The sequence below is a fragment of the Coptis chinensis genome, chromosome 5, assembly GCF_015680905.1.
Source record: "Coptis chinensis isolate HL-2020 chromosome 5, ASM1568090v1, whole genome shotgun sequence".
In the NCBI taxonomy this organism is placed as follows: Eukaryota; Viridiplantae; Streptophyta; class Magnoliopsida; order Ranunculales; family Ranunculaceae; genus Coptis; species Coptis chinensis.
In genome coordinates this window covers 64807128-64830103 of record NC_141460.1, presented here as the reverse complement: position 1 = coordinate 64830103, position 22976 = coordinate 64807128, and the positions used below count along the sequence as shown (strand labels likewise).

Genomic DNA, 22976 nt, shown 5'->3' with positions numbered 1-22976 from the left:
GACTTTAGCTCTACTTTTAAGAGGAAATTAATGATAGAGAGTAAAATTTGTTGACTTTAGCTCTACTTTTAAGGGGATAGGGAGCCATTGGACACAGCCTAATAACATGTAGATATACTCATGTAAATTCAATATATCTATAATGATAGCAGTAATAAACTCGGATTACACACAGAAGTATCTGATTTAAGTTGACCACGTGCATTTGAATTTAATTAAATTGCAAGAGAAACAATCATTAACAATGCAACAGAACTATAGATTATGACTAAGGTCTGTGTTATCAAATTTAACGAGAGACAAAGTTTGACATAAAGGAGCATAGGATGATAGGAGTACTACAATCACACTTTTGCTACCTCTTTCATGATTTATCAATATCATTTTTATATATAGAGGAAGACAAAAGAGCGAAGAACAATGTTCAGTATGCTATCCTGTACTTACACCCACTCCTGGATCAGTGAGTAAAGGAAAATCACATTCAAATGTGCAGAAATTTCAAAATTATAGAGAACATTACCACTACACCAGATTTAAAAAGAAAAGACAAGACTACCGACGCTTTTTTTTTGTCCTTTTGTGAGCACGCCCAACACGCATCGTTGAACTCCCCATAAACGTCGGATCACAACCCATAGAAAATAAAAAAAATCATCCAAAAAAAAGTTGTTTCTTTTCTCTCACAAAAATAAGAAAAATCTCGCTCCCAAATCACTCTCAAAATCCTCAATTTCTCTTCATAATATTTGATCGATCCTCAAATTGCTCTCTTTATCAAATCCAATCTCAATCATATCAAATCTACAATCTCTTCAGGTAATTTCAATTATTTGATTTCAGTTGTTATGGTTAAGCGATTAGGTTAGATTTTGACGATTTTTAATCCGTCAATGATTAATTCATATAATCTTCAAACATGTAATCAGATTCGAAATTTGTTAAACATATTAGTATTGTAATCAAATTCAAAATTAGTGATTCATTGATTTGTCAGCTGGTTTTGCGTTTGGTAATGAAACCTAGATGCATAATTTTTCGTATCTCGTGTCATCTCTATCTAGATTAGGCCTTTTTATTTTACGGTCAAATTATGGAAAATGTTTAATAATGTTTCCAATCTTTACAATGTTAGTATTCTGCTAAATTAGTTATGAACTCCACTTATACGAAACTCCACCATGAAAAACAATGAATGAAAAACAATGAATTAAAAAACTCTCGAGCGCTCTTCTTCTTCTTCTTCAACAACTAAGTAAAATAAGTCCTGGGGGTTGGAATTTGGAGCAATTTTACATTAACAATGTGCTGCAATAGTTAAGGAAAAGAAGATAATGGCCAAACCTTTAGTTGATCTGCTGGGGTAAATGAATTTTTGATTATTTTAACCATCATGTCCTCTCATTGTTTTAAGATGTGCAAACCGCTTTAAATTATCAAGACTGATCTGTTTGGAATGTTCAAGTATGATAATGTTCCACCGGAAATCAACAGGCTGAAGTGGAGGGTGAACTATCATACCCTAAATTTACAGGTGAACACAGATCCATTTTTGTATCCTATGTGTCAGGTCATACAATTGCATTAGCCGTAATGTGTCGCACAACTTGTTTGGTATGAAACGCTTATATTTTGTTTGGACTCATTTTGTATCATATAGGTTCAAGAATACGCAATCAAACAGTGAACTCACCTTGAAGAATTGAAGTATGGCGAGCTCGTCAAATGTGTGAAATTTCATCAAATAACATCTAAGGTACGTACGACCTAGACGACCTTAGAATAGGAGAAGTATTTTATTTATTGACTCAAAAATATACGTTTTATTTATTGAAGTATATTTGAAGAAATTTTGTTTTGTTTTTCTAAACTGGGTTTTGAAAAGTTGGGTTTTGTTTATTTTTTTGTTTTGTGATTTGGGTGTTTGACTATTTTTTGTTTTGAAGGGTTGGCTAATAAGAAGACAGTTGCGATTCAAGGAGGAGGGAAAGATTTGACTGTGGAGTTAGCGATGAGTAAGACTAAGAAACAGAATCAACCTGGGAAGTTAAAGCGAAAGTCTGTTATGAATAAGGAGTTTTATCGTATGGATAAGGTTGTTGCTAATCAGGTATATTCGTTTTGTTATTTCGTTATTTGGTTATTGATTCTTGTACTTGTGATATTGTTGATGATATGTTATTTGGTTGTTCATGATAAATGATTGTGTAGAATAACTGAAGTAATATTTTAAGTGGAATGTTGAATGTTATTATGTGGTTACATTGTATTGACGAGTTATGGAATCTGGAATGTTATGCTAATGTACCTATTTGCTTGTTGTTAAATAATTGTGTTTGCTTGGTTGATGCTATTATATAGAATTCTGATGTTTAATATGCCGTGCAATGATAATAGATAATATAGTTGAAATTTGTAGTTTGGTTTATGGGATGAATGTTTCTGTTTGTGATTGTGAGTGCTAAACTATGATGATTTTGCAAACTAGTTGTCATTACTTGTTGGGAAATGCTAATTGACAACTACCGAATAGCGACTTGATACCATATCATTGGGATTCAATTTCTTTTCCTTTTTTCAATGTACATTTGGAATGAAACTGAGACAAGAGAACAGTTCATTTGATTTTTAACTGACAGATCCCAGTGGTTTTTGATGGTGGTGGTATGGATACTATTCTTTGTGTTAGAGGGATTTACTCCATTGGCTAATCATGTGAAGGGGGTATATCAAGCTTAAACTTCTAACATAATTTCATATTGATCTTTGAGTCTGGGATCCTGGTGTTTTGCCATTTGTCAAAGTTTGCAATGTTGTGTTAGTATTGACTGTGGTTTATCTTTATTTTAAAAAAATCCTTTTACCCCAGGACTTGAAAGTAAGAGCATCTCTAGGTGGATATGCATTCTTCAAATTTGAAGAAATGCGCCGGAATTTCCGGAATTCCAACTCTAGCCACATCACCTGCTTGTTGATTCTTGTTGCAAATTTGGCAATTTGGATGCGGATGCGAGTTATTAATAGTAATGTTAGCGCCATTACTAATGTCGCTCAACTTTTTGACTTTGACCACAAACAAGGAGGCGCCATTACAATTCTATAAAGAAATCGGGCGCCAATCCTAATGTCGCGTGCTTCAACGGGCAAAAACGGGCAAAAACGGCCGGATTTCTACCTTCTATATCTACACTCATCTCCTTCTTCATTTTCACACACAACACTCTCAACCATTTTCACACAACACTCTCAACCTTTTTCACACATAACACTCTCAATGTCACAACCAAAACAAGGAAGGGGTCCAAGTTGGACAAATGAAGAAAATATTGCTCTTACTAGAGCATGGATTGAGATTGGAGAAGATCCTATAGTAGGGAATGATCAATCGGGTCAAGTTTATCGGGAACAATTATGGCTAGAATGAATCAAATTCAAGGTTTTGACCGCGAACCGAAGTGGAAGGGAGTTTCACAACGTTGGCGATTATTTTACCGTTCTTCAACAAATATCATGCTATACTCAGAAAGCTTGAAGAACAACCTCCAAGCGGGTGGGGACGTGAAGACATTGTAAGATTCGTTTATACTTCGTTTAATTTATACTTCATTTTATATACTACTTGATATTTTTTTTTTTTTAATAAACGTAGCTTTCGACGCAAAGAACAACTTATCGCGGCTACTACTTTGGAAAACCTTGGATATGGCAAGATTGTTATAATCTAGTCAAAAATACGCCAAAGTGGCAAAGAACTCAGTTACGCAACGAAACGCTTGCTCCAAGACCAAAGAAGAAAGCAAGATCCGGAGATGTTGAAGGTTTCGATTCTTCACCCTCAACCCCAACCCCTTCAACGCCTTTTCTACCCCTTCACCTTCATGTACTTTGAGTAACGATCCTAGCAAGATACCGAAGGTTTTGGAGAGGTCATTCGGTAGGAAGCAGAGCAAAGAAATTGAGAAGAACAAGAAAGTTGATGTTGAGGGGTAATGTTGCATCCACTGCTAAAAATATGGATGATTTTCTTGAAGCTTTTAAAGAAAGTCAAGAAATAAAGAAGAGATTCAAAATGAGCAATTTCAAAGTATGATGAAATTGAAGCAAGAGAAGAAACAAAAAGTTATTTTTGAAGCAAGAAAAACTCCGTGTTTAGAGGAGGAAAATGAGACTAGGTTGTTGGCAATGTCACTCGACAATGTCAATCCTCGTTTGCGAAGGGTTTTAGAGCTAAAACAAGATGCAATTGTAGCTAAATATGAAAAAAAGGCTGGAGCAAGTAGTACAAATGAAGCTTCCAACAACGAAGAAGCCAATGATGAAGAAAATGATGACTGGCTTGATAATTAGAGTAACTCTAGTAGTATGTAATAAGGGTGATATGTAATAGTTATCTTTTATTTATTTATTTTTATTTGATGTTTTTGCAATCATGTATTAGTTGTCGTTCTATTAATAAAAATTGTAATTCATTTGCTAAATCAAAGGAAATAAATTCTAAATCACACAACATAATAATAATGACACAACATATCAAAATGATCAAATGAACAATTCTAAATCACACAACATAATAATAATGACACAACATATCAAAATGATCAAATGAACAATTCTAAATCACACAACATAATAATAATGACACAACATATCAAAATGATCAAATGAACAATTCTAAATCACACAACATAATAATAATCGTCATACAACAACCTCCTAGACTATCCTACATGCCTCCCTGCGTGAACTCCTCCTTTTGTCCCTTGTCTTTGAACTCTCCGTCTGGTCCATTTGTGATGAACTCACTTTGTGGCGATCAATCTGAGGCAGAACTCATCAATCTGGCGTTGCAAATCGTCATAATCCACATGAGCTTGGGGAAAGAAGTCTCTCTCTCAACAATCGAATATCGAGGAGCGCAAGCCATCATTTACACGAATGCTTGTCTCATATCTCATGTAAGTAGGTCATCCCGAAATAATTATTCATTAATAATTTATGACATTTTCATAATAAACCAAAATAATAAAACAAAACCAATAAAAATAATTACCCGAGATAGATGTCCAAGGTCGGGGCTCTAACTGCAGCGACGCCTTGAGTGGCATCAATAGAAGAAATGGGTGGTAAATCGCCCCGCCACTCGGATCGCTTCAAACTGAAAACCCAAGGCCACTCGGACCGAGGGGATCAGTCTTTGGAACAAATGTGTGCAGTGTGTCCATCTTAACGCGTCGGTGGACGGCCGGGCTATCTGGAATTCACGTCGACACCCAAATTGCTAACCGTATGAATGTTGCCAGACGACCTCATACCTGGGAGCAAATGACCAATAGACACCCTGAACCAAGAACGGTATTGCTCATAAGTCTGCAATGTAACTAGGTCAAGCTCAGAGCCAAGTCCAATGCACGTTATTCTCGATGACTTGCTCTAAGGTCATGTCCTTAGCCTCTCGATACATGGGTAGCGGATCGGGAGGGATACCAAAGTATGGTGTGAGAGCTATGTAACATCTATCCCCTAAATACCACTCCATATCACTCCCACAAGTGAATACCATCCTCCTATGAGAAATGAACAATGCATATCTACAGTCATTCGCGCCGATGTGCACAGATGTCCTCCAAGGCCTCCAAACAATAGAAGCCTGTGTGCTAAGCTCGATCCGGGTTCGGATGAAGTTATGTTATGACCGATCTCAATCGGGTCGAAAATTGCCAAGCCCTGAGCCTAGGCCTCTCATCGGTATACTCTGTGAGGATAGGATTTGCAGCACGGAAATACTCATAAAACCATACCTCTAAGAGAATGACAAACCCTCCCATCTGGGGACTACTGACAACACCAGTATGTCGAGACGCCCTATCTAAACAGTAACAAATGACAAGATATATGGCTCCACCAAAATCAATACCGCCCAACTCATGCAAGTGCTCAAAGTTAGCTAGAAATCCCAAGTTAATCGTGGAATGGCCAGAAGGAAAAAAGAAGACACCCATCAAATACATACAAAAAGCTCTTACATACTCATCAACATGTGTTTGACCATCATCGGAATCAAGTGACAAATAATCTATCAAAAACTGCAATCCTGAATCAGTAGTCAACGGTGTAATGTATGCAGCCTTGATACCAGAAATCCTAACACCAAAGCACCGTCATACGACTCCTCGGTCGGACAAAGGGAAGAAAGTCATCATTTGGGCACAACTCGAATTCAAGCATACATCTCAACGGATTACCTAATCCTATACTCAAACCAGATATCATGCAAAAATCTAATGGAGTGAAGCCCAACTCTCCCTGAGGGAAGTGAAAAGTATGTGTACTATCCCACCATCTCTCAACTAAACCATTAATAACTCCCTGAATGTCAGTCTTATTGTAAGGGATGTCAACTAGATGAGCAAAAGGAGTCGCTAAAATTGCATCTCTAACATGGTCAAGTGCACCGACTTTCTTAATATCATCCCACCACTTCCTAAGCGCACGTGGAGTGCACCGAACCCGATACATAACACATCTCTGATGTACGCAAAATGAAACTAAAATTAAAAAAATAAAAATAAAAATATACGTATTGTATTGAACTACTAAAATTAACTACTACTACTACTAATTTATGAAATTAAAATACATACCTGTTGTTCAAGAACAACTCTTGAGACATGCCTTTCATGAAACCTCTTAGACACCGGCCTAAGATGGCTGAAATCAATAGCCTCCGCAGGAAATTCAAAATCGACTTGCTGATATTGAAGCAGCAATGGATCGTCAGCCTCAGCTCCTTGATTTCCAGCTCCGGAAGTGGTTGGTTCATCATCTAGATCACCACTGGGATTATCCCAAATGTATGCACTGTTTTCTTCTTCCTCACCGCCACCACTCCATCGTGTTTGGTTATTATAGACGGATTCGTCGTCGGAACTCATTTTTTTCCTACTAACTAGAGTGAATTCTCTCAAAATGACAAAAGTCCGACTGTCGCGCGACATTAAATGGACGCGACATTAATCTTGTGGCAAAGCATTGATCGCCGACGATTATAATCTGGCGCCAAGATTCTAATGTGGTGGGTCCCCAATAAATTTTGCGACCACGAATTTGCGACCACCTAGAGTTGGTCGAAATTTGCTATCAAATTTTGTGGTAGCATTCTTCAAATTTGAAGAGTATGCTACCACCACCTAGAGATGCTCTAAGCCATGTTGATTGCATTATTTACTGTTATAATGTTTCGCATGATTATTTCACACACAATTCTATAAAGAAAGCAAAAGAAAACTGATTAAAACTACATGATACAAAGTTTAAGAAACTGATGAAAGAAAGTGGACAAGGAACTGCACCATATGTAGTCTGCTTTGATCTTTTTAGTGGAAAAACTACATGATACAAAGTTTAAGAAACTGATGAAAGAAAGCGGCAAGGAACTACACCATATGTAGTCTACTATGATCTTTTTAGTGGAATCAGTAAAATTAAGGTTGATGAGGTCTGTAATGAGGGACATGATAGTATCATACTTTACTACATTTGAGACTAATGTCTGATTTTGGATTTTTGGTAAATTAGTCGATGCAAATATAATATCATGCACGCCTTAGGGATCTGGCTAGTTTGGTTGTTTATTCAGAAATGTGTAGTAGTAGGTTAGTGAAACAGAGTTATTCTGATATAACAACACTTCTAGTACATCCTTTAATGTTATGTTTGATTTGTATCTAATAAGCATCATTTTGGAATCACTGCAGTCTATCATTAAAATTTGTTGTTTTTCATATATCCCTTGTATTATTTGTGTGACAGTAGATGGAATGGCAAAACTTGTTTTTCAGCAGAGTTTTTTTTAGTAAGTAGTGTACTTGCTTGCTTTCCACCAAATTTTACAATCTAATGCGTATTTCAACATTTAATGTAGGATGGAGAAAACAATTACAGGCCTGATTTGATGAATCTTTGCACTTGCTAGGGCCGAGTGTTGTTTATAGGAGCCTCAAGGTTAGCAAGTCCGGTGTGAAGAAGAGGAGCAGGCAAAATGTCGATCCCCGGAAGAAAATGAGAGAAATTATAGTAAGTACTTTGAGTTCGATTTTGTGAGGGACCTTGTTATTCTTTAGTTTTTCTTTTGAAGCCTCGAAGGCATAGTATGTAGCTTTGTACGTGGTTAGAATCAATGCTGGTACAAGGTATTTGTTGTTTTCTAAGAAAAATTATTGAAGTAGCTTTGATAATGAGAAAATGAGAAATGAAACCCTAGTATTCAAATTTGGTATTAGTAACACCCTAATACTCATTGACATCCTTTACACGGAATAGATACCAATTAATTGCTATTATTATTATTATTATTATTATTATTATTATTATTATTTTTTATTTTTTTATATTTTTTTTGTGGTATTCTAACCAGGTTACAAAGGAGGAACTTACAAGTAAAAGAGGGAATTTTGGTTTCAGGGAAGCATGTGACCAATGACCGGCCTTGGCAGCCCAACGACCGACTTCTGGTGTGCTTGAAATCAGATGCGTTTGTGACTACTCATGGTGGAAACTTTTCAAAGCTCATCATTCGAGCATGTAAAAAGGTACATGGGTCACCAGCTGAAGTCCATAAAGCCAGACAAGGTGCTCATGTCCAAGTCCTTTGGGAACCCTTCCATGGGTTGGGCGCCATGGTGAAGTGGGTGGTATGTCTAGGTGGAGCAAGAGTAGGAGCCATTAAGCAGAGCTTAAACTATCACATTCAAGACTCCTAGCGTATGGAAAGATTCGTTCTTCATCTAAAACAAGCAAAAACGATGATACTGCTGATTTTGGTCACACACTATTAAGAAGGTACTTCATATTTTGAACTCACATCTAGATCTCCTTTTTTTGTCCTGTTTGTTATACTATCTTATCTAAGTTCGAACTATCTATTCAGTCTATCACGAACGGTTAGCCTAGTGCACAAGGGTCCCGTTAGTACGTTGCCGTTCGGGTTGGTCAGATGTATGCAGCTTTACCTTGCAAGTGTTGAGACAGTTATTGTGACTAAACTCATGATTTCAAGGTCACAAAGGAGCAAGCTTACCTTTGCATCAAGTCCTGTCCTCTGTGGTGATCTTAGAAAAATCTAGTAGTGCTGTGGGATATATTTGTTTAAGTGGCAACGAAAGCAACCAATTAAGTACATAAAACAAAATGTGCATTTGTGTATGAATAGGTATTTGCAAACTTTCTATCATTCCATACCAAGTCTGTTTTGATCTCTTGTAGTACATTGTACGAAAACTTTAATGTGGTCATCTCTCCAAAAAAAGCTTGATAACTAACTAACATATCATATTTTTGCAGAGGGTGTATACTGGCCAATGTTTGTTCTTGGGACTGTAGCTGTTATTGTTGCAAGTCACGCTACAATATCTGCAACTTTCTCAATAATCAAGCAGGCACATGCACTTGGTTGCTTTCCTAGAGTCAAGGTTGTTCATACATCTAGAAAGTTCCTTGGGCAGATATAACATACCTGAAATAAATTGGATCCTTATGATTCTCTGCATCGCCATCACTGCTGGAATCAGAAATCAAATCCAGATAGGAAATGCTTATGGTGAGTTTGTGTCCTTTTGTATTTCATCTTGTAGGTTTGACATACTTATGACAGATATGGGGCTTGCATACTCGATATTTTAGGTTCCAACATTGCTTCTGCAGTTTATGCCATGTATTTAGAATTCTTGAAGTTTCATGTGTACAGTCAGATTTATAAATGTACAACATATTCTTATATTTCTGTTTTTCAAATTCTCTTCTTTTTCTTACTTCTTGATGTGTTTTAAGCTCATAATATTGTAAATTTAACTTCTTATCTTGTGCTGTAGGTACTATTGGTATGCTGGTCACTACATTTCTCATGATTCTATTATGAGCAGTTCCATTTTCTGTTGGGGATTTCAATAAAACAGACTTGTTGTTTTATTGGTAATGCCGGAATTTGTGGTATTTTGGGATATCCTAAATTCTTATTTTGATAATTGATAGTTGATAGTTGTCAGAACTCAGAATATATAAAGCGTCATCTTCGTTGATCTTGTATGTTGTGGGCTTTGTTTTGGTTGGGCTTCTAAAGGGATTTTGGATCACTAGGGTAGAGGTTGGATCTAATTAGCCTGTATTAGGTGGGTTTCTTTTGGTCATGATTCAATAGATTTTGGGCTTTTTTTGGCCCTGATGTAGCTCTTTTAAAAAAAATTGAAAAAATTAAAAACAACACATGTCAAGTGTCGTAGAAAAAAAACGACTGCTAAAAAAACGGGTCACCATCCAACACTAAGAAAGTGTCTTTTTTTTGGAAAAACGACACACCTGCCATGTCTTTTTTCAACAGATCTGGTGTAGTGTACGAGGAAGATGCATTATGACGTACAGAAGCATTCGCAAAGGTAAAGTAACAATCAGGGACTTATAACCTTTGTGTTCACCTAGGATCACTGATATCGGCATGCATGGTTGATACATTTAGGACTGGTGTCTGGTGGTACAAAATTGAAGGTAAGTAGAACTGTTGAGGGAGCAGAAAGTAAGTCCTTTTCACAGTGTTGTGTGCTTTGTGCTTTAAGGGAGTGTACATTGAATTAAGGGAGTGTCCGGATATCAACTTAACAAAACAGGACTGTTTCCTGACTCGCGGCTGGGATTCGTTTTGAGGGGGTATAAATCAAGGGTCCACAATGCGCCACAGTATGAGAGAGGTTAGACACAGAATGAGAAAGGTTAGAAATTAATTAATTAGCCGTCTTAATTGTGAAAAGGGAAAAGAATCGACAAACCCTTCATTCTCACTCTCAAAGGCTTTAAACTAAAATTAAATGAGAAAAAAAACAGAAACCTTAAAATCATTCGTTCTCCAAAGTTCTTCCCGTCTCTTTCACTCTACCCTCACACTTCTTCTTCATGTGATTTTGAGAGATCCTTGACAGTCCATCTATTGCCTACAAATATTGTCAGGACAATCCACTATGCTCAAAGGCAAAAACGAAGCAACAATACAACAAGGGATTCCACCTGCTTTTAGTCTCTATACAAATAGAGTTACAACATGTGAGTGCAAAGAGTTCAATCCATGAAACACGCTTATTCAATTACAACTTCCATCTTGGAGCGGAGCTGCGTTGCAGAAATCATGGTAATTAGTAAAGATTTCTCTATTTAGCAAGTCTTGAATACTTTGTATTTCTGCATTTAGATAGTAGTTTCTGTTCTTGGGAAAATTTTTAGTAATATAGGATTCCAGTAATTAGCAAGCCTTAATCTCCTTGAATTTAGAGTGGTATAAGAATTAGTGTCCGTGGACAAAAAGGAAACTACGTCAAGTACAAGGCTCTCTTTGATTCTCCATCCTATAAATAATGCTGGGGGTTTGCCCGAGATATAGCTGTTACTAATTAGATTTCTCTGTTTCATCAGTGATTTTTTGATTGGTTGGCAGCCAGGATTGAGATATCTATCTCCATCAGAGAGATGGAGGATGGTTGCTTTGAACTCCCAAAACATGTTTGGGAGCTGATGATTTTGCGTATACTATGTCTGAGAGATTATATCCGTTTCGCTGCAGTTTGTCATGCATGGAGGTCCATTGCAGTAGAGAACATACACTACCTTTGTGGACTCACGATGAAACCACACAAACTGGAATGTTCTTAAGTCTCTCAGAAGGTACAATCTATAATCTTAAGCTGCCAAAGTTAGCAAGTCGGAGTTTTTGATGTGGATCAGCCCAAGGCTATTTGATAATGGCACCTCATGATGGTAAATATTGATTTTATTAATGCTATTAAGGTATAAAAAGTTGGATCCTTCTATGAGTGGAACTGTGGAAGAGGTGAGGAACCTGTTTTTCGTGACAAAGAAGGTGAGAAACATTCAGTCCAGGAAAACGCATATTGAAGGAGGAGGTCTTAAAGTTACAAAAGGGAAGCAAAGCCCAAGGTATTTTTAGACACAATATGTCTTGCTTTCGTATCTTATGTTCAACTGTATGAAGTGATTGCCAGTTTTTGTTCATGGGGTTTTTGGTTGTGGGTTTACTTTGCTCCTTTTGATTACTCTCTTAAAGTTGTGCTTTCTATTTTATGATAAACTTCTTATTTCAGTGTCTATAGTATATTAGAGTAGTACTATCTATCGTACAAGTATGCTTATGCCATCTTAATCATGATCAATTTGCAACCCTTCATTAACTGCCTCTTGATGGAATACGTGTCAACTTTTCTAAAGGTTGTTGTTTCCACACTTCAGCACGGAGGTCCTTCTTCCGGTTTTGCATTTGGCATTTGGAATTGCAAGATCATCTTTGGCTTTACACTAAAGGTTAGATGACTACTTTTGGTTTAGTTTTCCACGGGCCTTTCCAAAATGAATATGTATTATCTCAATTCAGCTGGTAAAAATGCCTTAAAGAATTAGAATGTAGCAGGTCTAAAAAACGATATCACTGCCATGTCAACTAGGAAGAGTTGCAATCTTTAAGGTGACACAATCATAGATTATTGGCGTTAAACACCCTCCAATTTCTGCCCACCTTAACTTTCTCATGATTCTCACAATTTAGCTAAAAAATAAAAGTAATGTTCTCAGTCTCTATTCTCTCCATTCACCTTCCATTAAAATTTTGGTTTGTGTTAAAACTTAAAAAAGGAAAAAACGGTCCAGAGGGAAAATTAACGAGCTTATTTAATTTTGTCCCTTTCTTCTCCTCTGTCCTGTTTTGCTTTATAGTATTCCAAATATTTTCTTTTTGTTTCTAATTCTATCTTGAATGAATGAACAATGCAGAATTTCCGAGGACAGTGTTTGTGGGAGTGGCTTCTACTTGCGCATGGCTCAACTATCGGTTAATACAACATCCAAGCAGACTACGGAAGGTAGAGCAGAAGTCATTGAAAAGGTAAACATGGGTGTGGACTTTGTGAATCTTTCTCATGATTATGGACCATTTTTAGTTGAATAGTTTGTTTTGATTGGTTAGAATAATGCAACACCTATAGACTTTGGTGAAAGAAACCAATTTGTGCCTTTAACTTCTATTGAAGAGTTGAACGACTTTTTTTGGTGTTTGATTGGAATTGGGGGCTTAGATAATTTAGAAGTGACTATCTATTATCACAAATTAAATCATCAACTTAAGAGTAAATCTTCCATGTGTACTATACTTATTACATGTCCTAATATTGCCCTTTTGATTTGGTTCATTAATTGACTAAATGCAAGATAAGCTCATGAGCAGAGTACTGTAAGGTGAGAGCCACTTTCAATATATAGGTGACTTCCTTCTTATGCACACCGGCATGTATATCAAGTTCTAATATAGTGTTCTGCATCTCTATGCACAGTCAACAATGTGCATGGCGGCATTATTACTGTAGTATTTTATAAGTTTAATTACTAAGAATATGAGGTTTTGATTAGGAATATTTCTAAATGAGGATCTAACTCGATCTATATATTCCATATCTAGAAGGTCACCTTCTTTACATAGCATTCTATGTAATTAGTTACACCATGCTAGAGATATTTCAACACACCACCTTTTGTTATTGCGCAATTGAAGTACAATGGTTTTCATATTTCTAGCATGCGTATAGTTTTTGTCCTCAGTCTATGGTTTTCAAATTTTCGTTATCTTTTTAGAGTCTGAATTCCAGTTTACACGTTTCATTTCTAATGCACTAAAAATCAAACTCTTTAGACGTAAGCTTTCATTATAGAAATAAATTGTATATCCATGCGCTTTTATGGGGATTTGGCCTAGAGACAATTTATGGTTTTATTGGAAGCAATAAATGTTTTATCGTCTATTTTGTATACTTTTCAGGGAAAAATGAGCGAACGGCAAAGGAAAGATGTTACCAAGCAAATCTGGTGTTAAATGTAGTTAAGGTGATATCATACCCTACTTTATTGATATTATTCTACTATACTCTTATTCTTTTAATGCAGTTCACGTATCCATATTCAAGGTAATGAGACTTGCCTAGCCTACCGTATGTGAAGCATACCTGTTTCAGGTGATATTTTGTTCTCTATTTCATTAATTTTTTGGCTACTTGTAGAGAATTTCCTTCATTTCATGTTGAGTTTGAGTTTTCGTTTCATATCACCCCTATCGATAATGATAGGTCCGCATAACGGTAACTCGCATGTGCAATGAAAACAAGCGACCTTCCGACCATGCATTTGTTTGTGAAGTATTTCAGAAATTTTAGTATGTATTGAAGGTTTCATGGGGTATGGCCATAGTTAAAATAAAGTGGACCTATAGGTGATATGTTTGTTTTTCCTCAAGCCATATGACCAATTTGCATATGACATCGTTTAACAATTACTTTTTATGTAATAATCCTTGCTAATTTCTACTTTAGTAATCTTAAACTCTTTAGTAATTATAAAGAATTCAAACAACTTTTGCACTAATTATCGTTTCATTCTAATTTATTTTGTCCACCCCATTGAATTTCAACGTGATGAACAAACACAATTGGTTCACATTAGTGTTTTGATTTACTTATTTATCGAGGTTCACAGGTGAGACGTAGAATGTTGAGATGTAGAAGAGGGAAGGAGCAAATTGCAGTAGGTCGCTGAGGAAGCGAGCTAAAGTATCATAGTTTGTGCTCTGCTTTGAACATTGAATGAATTACACATAGGTTGCACTATATATAGCAATTAGATTTTCATCTTTTCCTTTTGTGCATGAGCAGTGAACTATATTGCTTGGCACATTGACTCTTTCCCAATTTAATTGGTCTATTGTGTTATTCTGATTTTAATGATAGTGAATGTTGGCATAAATGACATCTGCTCTGTGCATTGCCCCCAAACACACACACACACCACAATTGACCATCGAATCTCCTCTTCACTAAACAGTATCAAACCCTACTACCTTAGGACTTTTAACAAGAAAGCTAGACAAATATCTCTAGATGCATCTAAACTTCCAGTGAAATGTTTGGATTCCTATATATTTTAGTTATAATCCAGGTGAAAACAATAGTTTCATACTTCAAATTAAACTTAGCTGTTTGGATCTTCACATACGTCCTATTGGTCTTTATGTGTAAGTAGTAACATTTTAAATAATATTGTTAAACCTTGAAACTGTTCAAGGTAGAAAACATCATTAACCAATTGGTGTTGCCATTCCATCTTTTCAAAGCACAAGAAGAAATTTAAGGGGAGTAGCCTAGAAGCCTATAGTCACGGGATCAGAATAGCTATGACAGACTGTGATGTGTCTGATAATAGTACAAACCTAGGTGGAGGAGGTGGGAAAGAATATTCTGTGAATATGTTACTATTTTTGTTGTACATACTTTTGGTCTTAGAGATATTATTGATACATGGCAACGGAGTGAGTTCTTCGCATGATTGGTGAAGCAAATGACTGTGTCAAAATTAGTAAGTGGCTGCACCCCTCGCACTTAATATTCTTTTTGCTAAATATATATTCTGAATTTATTTAGTCAAACTTAATCAAAATTTATTTTTCTTGGCTATGCAGTTTATTTTTATTTTCTCTTTACTTTTTCCTTTATAATTCTTCCTCTCTTTTTTGATAGAACATGAGATTAAAATAAATTAGTGATTTAGCGCCGAGTGTTTGTTAGAGTGCCTGAAAGAAATGATTATCATTAATAGTAGGAATACTAAAATACAAACTAAAATTGTCACACCAAAACCTAATACCAACACCACCAAACATATTTAAATCTTCTATTTCCGTTAATCTTTGTACTTAATACCACTTGATATTTTCTTGCTTTTTATTGTTTGAATGCATGCATAACAAAAGCAGAGGAAACTTTCAGGGGTATCGCATGAATATATCATGATGTACTTATGCGAACTGGAAACTGAGGTTAGTTAATTGTTTGATTTACTATATTTTATCAACATTTCTAGGTATGACCAGTGATTTCGACACAAAAGTTCTCAGTGCAAATCTTTTAATCTTCATATTGATCAAGTTTTTTTTTTTAAAAAAAATAATATTTTATTTGATATCCAAAATAAATCATACGAAGTTAGAAGGGGGTCATATGTGCTACAAATTGCGCCGCAAGCCCCTTCTGAATGGCAAAACCAATTCTCCTAAATACATACTCATTGGAACCAACTGTCATCATGTTGTTGTCCATGATGAAGGTCTTTCATATACCTAAGGTTAGTTATAGGTTACGTTGTGTATAGTTATTGTTCTTCTCTGAATTCTGCCATTTAGCGTTCTTAACTATTTTTCTATCGTTTTAGTAAATTAATGGAGTATGTTGTATTAGACTATCATTTATAGATGCGTTTACCATTTTTAATGCTTTGGTTTTGAATGTATAGTTACCATGGAAAAACAAATTGCGGTGGAATCACACCAAGAAAGATTATGAGAGTCGTTTCATATGTTTCCAAGGAGAACATCACATGTAGATCAGTTGTTCTAATCACAGTTCCATGTCATCTGATCAGTTTACAACTTCCAGGTGATCTCATCATTGCCTCCTCCTATCCCTTAATAAGTTATTCTCTCTGCCTGCTACAATGGGATTGTGTTTTTGTTGATTTCTTAGTGTGCACCCTAAAGTATCACAACCTTTTACTTGAAGTTGTGAACACAAAGCGCTAATGCATTAAAACCAAATTAATTGCTTAGAATTAGAGAGCACATCATTGAATTATATATTTCATAATCTGAAAGTACATTTACCCTTATCATGGTATGAGATTTACTTCTTTGGGTAGGATGCCTTAATAATTAATACTTTTTGTCCATGTTGTCAATGGGAATATTAAATGCATGTGCTTGGTACTGCAGTATTGGCTGTTACATGCAGTCCTAATGGAACTGTCATGGTTGTTCATCAAGTGCTCATAGTATTGGAATAATTCACTGCCAGTTCTTCCACAATCGTTTATACAACTTCGCAGGGAGTGGTGGATCTGACCCTTCTCTTGAACCAGGATTTCTAAACCAGATGAGGTCAAGATGTAATAACAGTGGGGATTTACATGAGGAGCCTGGCATGAATACGGACTATGAGGGGACAACAAGATCAGGGTTTGGTACACACTACTATAAGAGATTGGTGGAAGGGAAGGGGATTCTACATGTTGATCAGCAGTTGATGGCCAGTGAAGCAACTGCAAGCTGGGTTTAAACCTACTCATCAGATGGACCACTGTTCTCGCGGGACTTTGCTCAAGTGATGCTCAAGCTTTCGAGCCTTCGAGTCCTGACAAGGCCACTAAGTCAAATCAAACTCAATTTCTCTATGGTTTCCTCTGAAGGGCTGTGAGAAGACGACTTTTTGCTTCGAAGTTCATGTATGTACTATTAGTTCTTTTGTTTTGCTCTCTAAGTATGTAATGTAGAAGGAATTTTGATGTATTTGTTCCCGTAAGTTTCAGCAGGAAAACTCATTGTACACTATTTCCATACAATCGGGCCCAGGTTTTTTGTTCTTCAATGATTTGCAATAAGATAGGAACTAAGTTGTCAACTTGGCACACTTTGGATATATACATCAACTGCTCTCTCTCTCTCTCTCTCTCTCTCTCTCTCTCTCTCTCTCTCTCTCTCTCTCTCTCTCTCTCTCTCTCTCCAGATATTCTCTTATAGATTCCTTGATGATTTATGCCTAATATCAGACTGTTAGGTTAAGTTATATATATAAATTAGCTTAATTAAACCACAGACACACACACATACAAACTGTTGTTTATTATTATTATTATTAAGTCCACCCCATTGAGCTTGGTGAAAGAGTTTTTTTTTAGCAGATTAAGTTGGAAATCGAGAGAGTATCGATCATCTTGCAAATGAACCTATTTCAACTATTTACATATGAATGTAAGAAGACCTATCCAACCACTACTTTTTTCAGCTTTCTTCGAATTCTTACTGCGTTCTTTTTTAATACAGTTGAACATTGTCTTCCAAGGCTGTTTAGATGATTGTAAGTAGCATGCATGTAATGCCATGAGTATTGTTACGTTATTATAATTTCAGGCGATCAAGCCACTAATGATGGTTAGGGGTTAGCCAACCATGTGAACTCTGGAGTCATTGTGTTAGTAAACAATAAACATCAATACATATAGAACAGATGAATTCTAAAGATTGTTGTGCTATAATTCATTTTCCAACATCAGACAAATAAAGAATTTTAGCATCACATACGTAGTTCTAATGGATTATTTTTCTATTAGATAAATGCATGTACAATTTTATATCACACACTATTGACGATGTCTCTTATGAAATCCGTGCCGCCACGTTGGATTAGGAATTAATTAAGTATTTTAATTGTTAAAACCCTTCGTGTGCAAACCCTTGGTTCTCACTCTCGCCATTAACACCTACTTGGAAGAAACCCTTTCGTTCTCCAAAAATAATAACCAAACATGCATAACCGATTTTTATGAACACCATTTCTCCAGCAAGAAGTCCCTTCATTTTTTTTACTGTTTCAACTTCTATCTCAAAAGTTCTTAATGGTTAATTAGCGTCAGATCAAATATCATGATGAAACTCTGCCTCTTTGCAGCTTTGGAAATATTTTGTTTTTCATTCGAGAATAAATTAGGCCGATTAGAATTCATTTAAAAAAATCGAGGATCTATCGACCTTCAAAACCATTCTCCTTTCTTATTTATTTTGCCTATGACAATCTCTCACTCATCAAAAGTCAAAACTCAACGTGAAGATGAAGAAAACTTTGTTGGAGAAATTGAAAGAAAACCAACTCATATAGTCTCATTGATCGGAACTCTCGCAACCCTCATGTAAGTTCCTCAATTTTACAATTTCTGATTTACTTCTTTGCTTCAATTCATTTTCATTATCTACTCTTGAGCTTTATTAGTTATTAACTTTTTATGTTTCAAAATTCATTTTACAAATCATATTTCGTTGTGATCTCAATTGGTGTGTTGATAATTATGCTTTCCGTAGGAGAAGGTGGACTTGCTTCTCTGCAGTTTAGGTGTTTCAACTTCTTCTTTCAAGGTTAGTACGATTTCCAAGGATATTCACAAATTGTAATTAATATAGATAGTTCATGTTTCAAAATTTAGATTCTTGATTAATATTAGTATGTGATTTGGTCATGGTATAGTATTGGACTCTTTGCCAAACTTCTACGGTGTTAATGAGCTCATTTCAGTCCTCCCTTCACTTTCGAGTTCTGCCTGCCTGCACCTAATGTCCTAACCTCTCCTTAACGGTCTGTTCACTTTATCCCTTTTACTCAACTTAACAGGTACAACGCAAATGTCAAGACCTGGATAAACTCCGAAACGGATCGGACCGCTATAACAAGGCTGTGGGAATTAGTCAATCTGAGGAATAAGTACAATAGGGATGTACTTAGCTTAGAGTTTCTTCTTTTGGATCCAAAGGTAATAACAGTTCTCAAGCTCTCTGTTTGCACAAGGAATTATACAATAGACTGTCTTATCAATAGAGTGTCTAATTTTTTTCCCATTATTACCAGGGTACCCATATTCATGTCGTCTTATTGAAGATTTTTTTTGACGATTTCCAAGATATACTTAAAGGGGGTGTGTTGAGAGAAGGCAATATCTATGCAGTTTTTTCACTTGCGGCTAGAATTCGATTTCAGCGGGTGTAAATTGAGAGTCAAGACTCAATACACCTTGACCATTTAGAATTAAAAACCCCAGCTATTAAAAGCCTGCCGAACTTCCCACCAATTTAAGCAGGCTAAACTCTTCATTCTCCATCTCCCTCTTTCTGCCCCTCCAACTTCCCACCAATTTAAGGAACTAAACCCTTCGTTCTCCATCTCCCTCTTTCTGCCCCTCCAACTTCCCACCAATTTAAGGAACTAAACCCTTCGTTCTCCATCTCCCTATTTCTGTCCCTCCATCTACCCCTCACTCTCCCTCTCGCTTGGGCCGTGGACACTAAGAATCTCATGTAAGTTATGTTCAAGTTCTTTTATATTGCTTAATGCTTTGGGTTTCCTTCTTTTTTCCTTAGCGAGCAGTGAGTTTTGTTTATTTCTGATCTATAAGCTTCTTAGTTAGTTTGATAGATATTTAGATATTTATGGGGTTTTGAGCTTAGATTTGAGGTGAAGATCTCCTTGGATTTCATCAATGGTAATAATGGATTTTATGTCACTTACTTTCCTCAAATGGGTTTGCATTGCCTCATTTATATGTTCATCTTTGAGTCTTGAACCCCTGAACCAGAGTTGTGACCCAAATGACTTATTGGCATTGAAGGAGTTTTCTGGGAACCTTACAAATGGTTCCATTATCTCGGTGTGGTCTACTAATTCTGTTTGCTGTAAATGGGATGGTGTTTCCTGCAATAATCTGAATCTTGATTCAATTTACATGGTAGATGCCTTAATCTAGAGTGGTTTATATCAGTTGAAATTGCTTGGTCTATCTTTCATTCAATAATCTGGAAGGTGATATTTCCATAGAGCTTTCTAACCTGCAGAAGTTGGAGGTTCTTGATCTTAGCTACTACATGTTATCTGGATCAGTTTCACAGGTGCTCAATGGTATGACGTCTATCCTGTCGCTTAATATATCAACCGACTTCTTTACTGGGGGTTTGCTTGAAATTGATGCTTATCCGAATCTTGTTGTACTCAATACAAGTAGCAATTGTTTCAATGGTTTCATCGATACAAAAATCTGCAACGCCTTCAGATTCCTCTGGAGGGCTTATGGCGAAAGGTTTAACCAATTGCAGTACGACTCTTCAACAGTTGCATGTCGATTCCAATTTGCTTTCTGGCCATCTTCCAGACATTATATTTGATGTCATCTTTGGAGTAGCTATCTATTTCTTTCAACAACTTTTATGGGCAGTTGAGCAAGAGACTAAGTAAGCTTTTTCAGACTTAAAACTTTAGTTGTTTCAGATGTGTTTGGAAATCACAGATAACTAGAGCAGTTCAGTGCACACTCCAATATTTTCTCTGGGCTTTTACCATCTTCTCTATCATTTTGTCCAATGCTTCAAGTGCTCGACCTTTGGAACAATTCTCATACAGGGAACATCAGTCTCAATTTGACAAGACTGCCTAATCTAACTTCACATGATATTGCCACTAATCATTTCTCACGCCCCCTTCCTGATACTCTATCAAGTTGTAGGCAGTTGAAAACCTTAAACCTTGCTAAGAATAATTTCCATAGGGAGATCCCTAACGATTTTGCAAATCTCGCGTTTCTTTCATTTCTCTCTTTGTCAAACAATAGCTTTAAGAATTTGCCAGGGGCGTTGGGTGTACTTCAGCAATTCCATAGTCTAACTACTCTTATTCTCACAAGGAATTTCCATGGGGAAAAAATTCCATAGAATGTTACTAGGTTTAAAAACTTGATGATCCTTGCTGTTGGCAATTGTGCACTCCGTGGCCAAATTCTTATGTGGTTACTGAATACCACAAGGTTATAGGTTATTGATTTATCATGGAATCACTTGAATGGTAGCATCCCTCCATGGATTGGCCAGATGGAAAATCTGTTTTACTTGGACATCTCAAATAATTCTCTTACATGAGAACTGCCAAGAAGATTGACGAACTTGAAGAGCCTTACTTCGCTGAATGGTTGTACAAATGCTACTACATCCGTTGGCATACCTTTCTATGTCAAGCGTGACCAGAGTGCTAATGGTCTGCAATACAACCAGGCGTCAAGCTTCCCTCCGTCGTGGTTATTAAGTACTTCGCCAAATGGTTGTACAAATGCTACTGCATCCGTTGGCATACCTTTCTATGTCAAGTGTAACCAGAGTGCTAACGGTCTGCAATACAACCAGGCATCAAGCTTCCCTCTGTCGTTATTAAGCAACAATAAGATCACTGGGATTTTATGGCCTGTGTTTCGGCAGTAAACTGCTTCAATACAACGAGAGCAATGGTAAAGAACGCACTAAGAAACAGAGGAATTTGATGTTGGGGGAGATGAAACTGAACCGAATAATGACTACCTACATACCCAAGATCTATTATCTAGGGATCAAGTTTCCACGTAGTTCCTTATGAAAAATAATGTGGTATTTATATAGGTAGAGTAGAGAGTCCTTGTAGCTCAAGTAATCTTGTTGCTTGAGTAATTGTGATAGAATACAACTCTCAACTGATAATTATATCTTTAATAAGAAATGAATCTGGACATAAATCAATGTACATTAGTGGCAAGTCATGTGGCTAAGGTTCAGCCTTAGACACATGAGTTAATGGGCCTGTACATCCATGGTATTGCAAATGAGGCTTTAGCCCTGTCGATTAAATGAATAAAATGGAGACCCCTACTAATAGACGTTTTAACGTATGTGGGGTCGAACATCGCCTTCTTTGTCACGAACAAAGTTCACATGGCAAAGAAGAGAAGAAAAAGCTGGGAAAAATGGAATCTAAAAAATAGTAAGGGAAATATATAACAAAGTGTCGTGTGAATGTAAACGATAGGAAAATGGACAATCGGAAAAAATTCGTGAAATATCGAAAACGAAATAATGTCAAATTAACGATATCACGAAAAGTGTCGGTGAACGTAAAACGATAGGAAAATGACAATCGGAAAAATTCGCGGAATTTATCGGAAACGACATAATATCAAATTAACGATACGGGGACGAATGTAGTTAAAAAATGGTTGAAAAATGCACCGAAAAAAATAAAAGATGCACGAAAAAATTTCAAAAGAAATTGAGTGCGAAAATGTACCGAACGCATGACGTAACAATACGAAAAGTTGATTTCGCGACGCTGCATCAACCGAATAGCGATACTAGGATTAGACTGTTGAAAATAAACGTAGGGGCAATATAGTAATAATAATAATCAAAGGAAGTTAGCTACTAATCGGACTCAAAGTGCTCGGATGAGATAAAAATTGAGAGTAGAGATGAAGTTGGAGTTGGAGAAGAATCCCACCAGTACTTA

At 36.4% G+C, this 22976-nt stretch overlaps 1 protein-coding gene, 3 long non-coding RNA genes and 1 pseudogene across 6 annotated transcripts; 4 read left to right on the top strand and 1 right to left on the bottom strand.

Moving 5' to 3' along the window:
* Positions 1–579: 579 nt before the first annotated feature.
* LOC147498345 (uncharacterized) lies at positions 580–7957 on the top strand. Its single transcript, XR_015195445.1, has 5 exons — positions 580–819; positions 1415–1534; positions 1661–1756; positions 1947–2110; positions 7922–7957. It is a non-coding gene; the product is annotated as an uncharacterized LOC147498345 (long non-coding RNA).
* LOC147498346 (uncharacterized) lies at positions 6142–6975 on the bottom strand. Its single transcript, XM_086560821.1, has 2 exons — positions 6642–6975; positions 6142–6525 (listed from the first exon to the last, which is right to left on the bottom strand). Exons 1-2 carry the CDS (start codon positions 6930–6932, stop codon positions 6142–6144), a joined length of 675 nt encoding a protein of 224 aa, XP_086416947.1. The 5' UTR covers positions 6933–6975.
* Positions 7958–8513: 556 nt separating the features above from the next.
* LOC147498344 (uncharacterized) lies at positions 8514–12880 on the top strand. 3 transcript variants are annotated; one of them, XR_015195441.1, is made up of 8 exons: positions 8514–8838; positions 8927–9208; positions 9340–9595; positions 9867–11170; positions 11474–11700; positions 11824–11973; positions 12283–12354; positions 12820–12880. It is a non-coding gene; the product is annotated as an uncharacterized LOC147498344 (long non-coding RNA). The 3 variants fall into 3 exon arrangements; XR_015195443.1 differs by having other exon boundaries at positions 12262–12354; XR_015195442.1 differs by having other exon boundaries at positions 11452–11700.
* Positions 12881–18402: 5522 nt separating this feature from the next.
* LOC147498343 (uncharacterized) lies at positions 18403–19400 on the top strand. Its single transcript, XR_015194786.1, has 3 exons — positions 18403–18822; positions 18992–19045; positions 19299–19400. It is a non-coding gene; the product is annotated as an uncharacterized LOC147498343 (long non-coding RNA).
* Positions 19401–19538: 138 nt separating this feature from the next.
* On the top strand, positions 19539–22244 carry LOC147498342 (phytosulfokine receptor 2-like; annotated as a pseudogene).
* Positions 22245–22976: the final 732 nt, after the last annotated feature.

What these genes read in the sequence shown, in the direction of transcription:
- LOC147498346 (XM_086560821.1), bottom strand. Translation starts at nt 6,932, where the DNA reads ATGAGTTCCGACGACGAATCCGTCTATAATAACCAAACACGATGGAGT. An exon ending in GAGTTGTTCTTGAACAACAG is followed by an intron (nt 6,526 to 6,641) that starts GTATGTATTTTA and finishes TGCGTACATCAG; the next exon opens with AGATGTGTTATGTATCGGGT.